This window comes from Camelina sativa, chromosome 18 (genome assembly GCF_000633955.1).
Source record: "Camelina sativa cultivar DH55 chromosome 18, Cs, whole genome shotgun sequence".
Taxonomy (NCBI): domain Eukaryota; kingdom Viridiplantae; phylum Streptophyta; class Magnoliopsida; order Brassicales; family Brassicaceae; genus Camelina; species Camelina sativa.
In genome coordinates, this window is record NC_025702.1 from 12,614,785 (window position 1) to 12,620,596 (window position 5,812).

At 38.3% G+C, this 5,812-nt stretch overlaps 1 protein-coding gene across 1 annotated transcript; it reads right to left on the bottom strand.

The window, feature by feature from the left end:
• LOC104761328 (ATP-dependent zinc metalloprotease FTSH 11, chloroplastic/mitochondrial) lies at nucleotides 614-5,812 on the bottom strand (the record flags this gene model as incomplete). Its single annotated transcript, XM_010484401.2, is given in 17 exon segments — nucleotides 614-1,044; nucleotides 1,130-1,183; nucleotides 1,280-1,369; nucleotides 1,625-1,906; nucleotides 1,999-2,147; nucleotides 2,277-2,406; nucleotides 2,658-2,738; nucleotides 2,829-2,954; nucleotides 3,055-3,112; nucleotides 3,247-3,308; nucleotides 3,485-3,535; nucleotides 3,673-3,792; nucleotides 4,112-4,235; nucleotides 4,393-4,478; nucleotides 4,593-4,685; nucleotides 4,884-5,037; nucleotides 5,132-5,812. Coding segments are annotated over 17 exon segments (2,442 nt in total). The 3' UTR covers nucleotides 614-900.

The window sequence follows — 5,812 nt, forward strand, 5'->3', positions numbered from 1 at the left end:
TTTTTTTTTTTTTTTTTTTTGATGTGTCTAATTTAATGAAATGTTTTTTGGTTTCTCTCTGTAGTAACCAAAATATGATTTTGGAGTTTGGCTTTAGCCACTTGCAGGAATCTTTTTACAATTTGCAGAGACCAATGTTAAAAAGTGTGATCATGGGGTTCCACTCTCTTCACACTTTTAGTTACACCCATAAAGGGCCACACACCATGTCCCTTTCTTTTTAGTATTTATTTTTAGGTTGATGAAAGTACCACCAATAGGATTTGTGGGATGTGAAAAATCTCCACATGGACTATTAAGGAAAGAGATCTTTCTTGTTGTTTAAAATTTTTGTCTTCACTTGTGATCAGGAAACACACTTCATCCCCATTAGCTGTAAAAAGTCTATATAGTATTTGTTTTTTACAATGCAATACTATTTGCTGTTTTTTTATTTCGTTTGTTATTTACAGTAGTGGATGAGCTTATAAAGTTTGTCCATTTGGAATGATGATATTAAAGTATTCGAATAGGTCACATGGACAGGTGGTTCCGTTACCAATGCTTCTATTTTCAATTACAAATAAATGCTCTTATTGTTGTTGTCTTTCAAATTTATCCAAAAGAAAAAACATGTAAAGACTACAACTACTTTCTTTTCAATGTTGTTTTACATTTTTTTTCATAGAATTGAACAGAATGTTAAAAAGGGAAAAAGGTTCCAGGTCGAAGTGAAACTAATGAGCTAATGAAATTTTTTCTTAAAAACTACAATAATTTGTAACATGAGATAAATAATTTCACATGTTTTTTTCTTTTTGGTTGTTGTAGAATCATCTATGGGAGATTTACTCTGTACAAAGCTTTGAACCTTCCTTTTTCACCCTAAACAGGTGTGTTGATGATAATGAATGATGTGACTTAAGCCAATACCAAGTCTCCTTCTTGTTGCTCCTGTAACTTATCCCCTTCTTGGTTTGGAAGGAGGATACGCTTTATGTCCTCTGCGGTTAGCGTTTCATACTCTAGAAGTGCGTTTGCTAATGTGTGTAGCTGCTTCTCATGCTGGGGAAACACACAATTAAAGTGAGTAACGACTTTTTATTAATCAGTTTTTGATCGAGTAAATGAGAATTTGGCAAAAACGAACCCGTTTTAAGAGAGCTTTCACTCGCTCATATGCCTCTCGAAGGAGCTTCACAACCTGACCAAAAGTATCATCACCACCATATGAATGAACAGACTTACAAGCAATGGGATTAAAACGAAACTACAAAAAATGAATAGAGAGAGTCTCTACCTCTGCATCAATTCGTGATTGCATATCAGAGCTTGGTCTTTCCTTTATATGAACTGGTCCTATTGCCTCACTCATTCCACAACTCGATACCTTGCATATTGGACCAAAAAGCATTACTACAACTACCACAAGAGAGGTAAGATCTGTTACCAAAACTCTACAGTGGAAGTTTCTTTCGCCGTTAGCTTGTAACTTATAGTTTTTAGGATCTACGAAACTACAACTCTGAAAACTCATTCCACACACTAACAGAACCGGCGGCTAACTTTTTGATAAACTAGGAAATAAAGAAACACTTGAACACATGTATCTTCTAATCTTAGTAATATGGAGGCATAAGGTTACCATATATTGTGCAAGTTCTGTGGCCTGGGACAGATCACTACTTGCGCCAGTGGTGATATAGTCCTGGCCAAAGATGAGCTCCTCTGCAACTCTTCCTCCCATACATACATCAAGACGAGCTAATAACTGCCTCTTGCTCACTGATGTTTCATCGTTTGAAGGTAACTGGGTAACCATTCCCAATGCAGATCCCCGTGGCATTATTGTTGCTTTGTGGATTGGGTGCGCACCTCCCGTGTTCAAAGCGACAATAGCATGACCACTCTCATGGTATGCAGTGAGCTAAAGAGGCAAAGAAGCAAGTGAGATGTCATATTATGTTTGGACTCCACATCCAAACCTGCTTCTATGTTGTGTCAGATATTAAAATGTACCTTTTTTGAGTCCTCTGATACGAACATTGTCTTCCTCTCTGTGCCCATGACTATTCGGTCCTTTGCGAATTCCAACTGTTCAGAAGATAGCTTCTCAGCCCCTTCAACAGCTGCTTTTATGGCAGCAATATTCACCAGGTTTGCAAGATCTGGAAATCGTTTTGGTGAGATTGGAGAATGTAATGAATCATTGAATCTTTATAGGACCATGACAAAAGAAGACACTTTTACTAAATTCAAGGATGAATTAACTGTAGTTATAGATTTAAGACACTTACCAGCACCATTGAATCCAGGAGTTCCACGAGCAATTGCTTTAACATCCACATCTTCTGACATAGGTTTGCCTTGGAGGTAGAGTTCCAAAATCTCTTGGCGTCCACGGACATCCGGACTAGGGACGACAATCTAAAATCAAATCTATCAGTACTTCCTTTCGAAAAAGCTTCAAAACAATTTTTCATAACAGAACAGCACACCCAGCTGAAAATTATACAGATGAAAACTAATTGAACACCAGATCCGCAAATTCAAAAACAAATCCTCAAACAGGAAAATTCAAAACAGGGGGTTTCTCAAGACAAAAGAAACTTATAGAGATCAGGCATGACATCTGTTCATAAAAAGTACAAATAGAGAATACGAAGCCGGAAACTTACATGCCTATCGAATCTACCAGGTCTTGTCAGTGCTGGATCAAGTATATCAGGCAAGTTTGTTGCAGCCATAACTATAATTCCCTGCATAACCAAATAAAGAAGCAGAAATATAAATATTTCTGCAAACTAGGGGAGTAATCACAAGGTACACTATCCCTCATCAACAAGTACCTCATTTTGCTCAAAACCATCCATTTCGACAAGTAGTTGATGCAAAGTCTTCTTTGTATGCCCTTCCCATTGTTTTCTCGTGGACCCAACAGCATCAATTTCATCAATGAATATGATACAAGGTGCCTGTCATACATGACAGTCAGTAAATGGAACTTAATTCATGGCAGACTAACCAACAAAAATCTTTGAAATTAGATTATTAGCAGTGAAGGTTGAATTATACCTTTTTCTTAGCTGCCTGAAACAATGATCTCACTCGCCGAGCTCCTACCCCGACAAACCTGTTGATCAAGAAAATTAAAACTTGATTCTGTAAGACATTACAAAAGTTGAAAAAGCCACTGGATAGTAATAAATAGTTAACGGTAAATGTAGCTCAAGACATATGACAGAGAAAGAAAAGTAGAAGGCTCACATCTCTTCAAATTCAGACCCCGCTCTATAGAAGAAGGGTACCCCAGCTTCTCCAGCAATTGCCTTTAAAATTTAAATTGTGTCAGCTTAATAAAGTTATTTATAGAATTGGTAGCCTAATAATAATAATAATTTATGTGTAAGTGAGATTGACTGAAAGACGCCAATAGAAATGAAATAATTAACTTTTCATAACACCCCAATCAATAAGAGACAACTAACACTCTGTGAGAACTTACTTTAGCCAGTAATGTCTTTCCAGTACCAGGTGCCCCGGTAAGAAGAATTCCCTGGAAGCAAACATAAATGTCTCAGGTCACAAATGCTATCTTTAAACAGATTGTGGCCTTCAATAGACAGGAGAAAATCAAATGCAAAGTAGGATGCAAACGAGAGGAAATAATAACCCAATAGAAAGAGAGACTACCTTTGGCAACTTTCCTCCAAGGCGGGTAAACTTTGATGGATTTTTAAGATATTCAACCACCTCCTCAAGCTCTTGTTTGGCATCATCACAACCCTTTACATCCTTAAATGTTTTGACATTCTGCGGCAAGTAAACTTGTTAGGAAAAGACACAGTGAAGCCGCTCAGACAAAATTTATTGGCGTCAAGGACTACAGGAACAGAACTGTTAAAACGTTGACTGGGTAAATTAACATCAATTCAAAGAGGATCCACAAGACAGTAACTATCTCAGGTAAGAAGGATAATAGCATGCAACTAATTAACAATATCCTTCTCTTACTATATGTTTGGCCACTGTAACTAACGCTATCAATTTCATTGCAGTTATACTTTAACTCATTTTAGAATCCTCGTGAACAGTACGAACATCATTACTTCATGTTTAGTCAAAATTCTACCTTTTCAGGCGTTATTTCTTTGTTCATCTCTTTGGGAGAATATGAAGAACTTGAACCAACACCCGAAGTTCCAATTCCTCCCAGGCTTCCAATATACTTTTGCAGAGCAGCTGCACCCATTAACCTAAACAAGGAACCTTGCATTTAAACAGGAGCAGAAGTACTAAAATGGAGAAGCAATCACAAGTTCAACTACGCATAAGAAGCAACACTTCTGCCTGTGCTATCTAAACCAATCTATCATAAATCTAATCTCAACTTAAAAGATAGATGATGCATACCACACTAATCCCACCGCAACTGTGAACAAGATCGTAGAGACAAGCTCTTGTGCAAATCTTGATTTGTTTGAAACTTTAGGATTAACCTAACAAAGCAAAGACACAGGTTAAGAACTTAACATATACAGGACCATCATGAACCTAAGAAAAATCGAAACTTTGTATACATAACCAGATGGGTAAATATAAGAGAAACTTACCATAGTAACATGCAATGGTTGCTTCTCAGATATACCAGGATTCACAAATGACTCGTCCATATTGCCTGATGCACGATGCTTCAGCTCTTGCAGCTGCACATAAAACCAACGATTATTACAAATACAACAACACTAATTTATAAACAAAGACAACTCAAAATAACATTTTTAAGGGGCAGCAAGCAAATCAACTTCAGAGATCAAAATGTAGACCACAGAAAATACAGATAGCCAAACCACAGATTCTGGAAGTAGTCAACTAGTCATGGTACAAGCAGACAGAAATAATACCAGTGTGGGAAGACTAGATGGCTTCCCCGTTTGTTCGTCAGGAAGATACTCCGCAAGGGAATTTGTAATGACAAGAGCTCGAATATACTCAGCAACTCCTCTACTGTCCACTGCGTGTTCCCTTTGTTCGAACCGTTGAACTACAGCCTCAGGACTGAATGGAAGAAAAAAAAAACATCAGCATACCACATGAAATCAATTGAAATTTAAACTACACCAATCAACCAGAGCATGATAAAGTTACATACATGTGCTTATTGAGCTCAGCTAATAAAGCTCCCTGCAAAGCTGCATCCTTTGGATTAGCATCAGCCTCAGCAATAAGTTTCTCAAGCCGCTTCTCCTGGCGAGAGAAAGGCCACCAGCTTAACCACTCCCACTCCATGACCTTCTCCATAGCTCTCTTGATAGCCGCCCATAGTCCCATCATCAACACCACAATTCGAAACTTGCTCTTCTTCTTCTCTTCTCCCTCCGTTGTTACTCCATCAATAACCTCAGCTTCTTCTTCCCCTCCTCCAATTTTCACCTCCGCCGCCTCAAAGCTAGTAGCTTCACTCGTCCCCTCACCACCCACGAATCTATCATTCGTCTCTAATGAATCCGTATCCGTGACAAATGAATCCGTCGTACTCTCCCCTTGGCTAACAAAAGCAGGGTCCTTGGGAATAAAATCGGAGTCGGAAGCGACATTGTCTTGGCGCAATGAGCAAGGAAGGGGACGAAATTGAGAGTTGTGAAGCACAGAAGAGAAACTTGAAAGAGATTGAGGATGAAAACTCAAACAAGGAGAGAAGAGAGAAGAACGAGGCTTAAAGGGATATTGAAGAGGAGGAGGAGGAGGAGGACGAAGGAGAAGAGAAGCTTGAAGAGTAGAAGAAGACATTGATGGTTTAGGGTTTTATGATGATGGAATCAAAATCAAATCC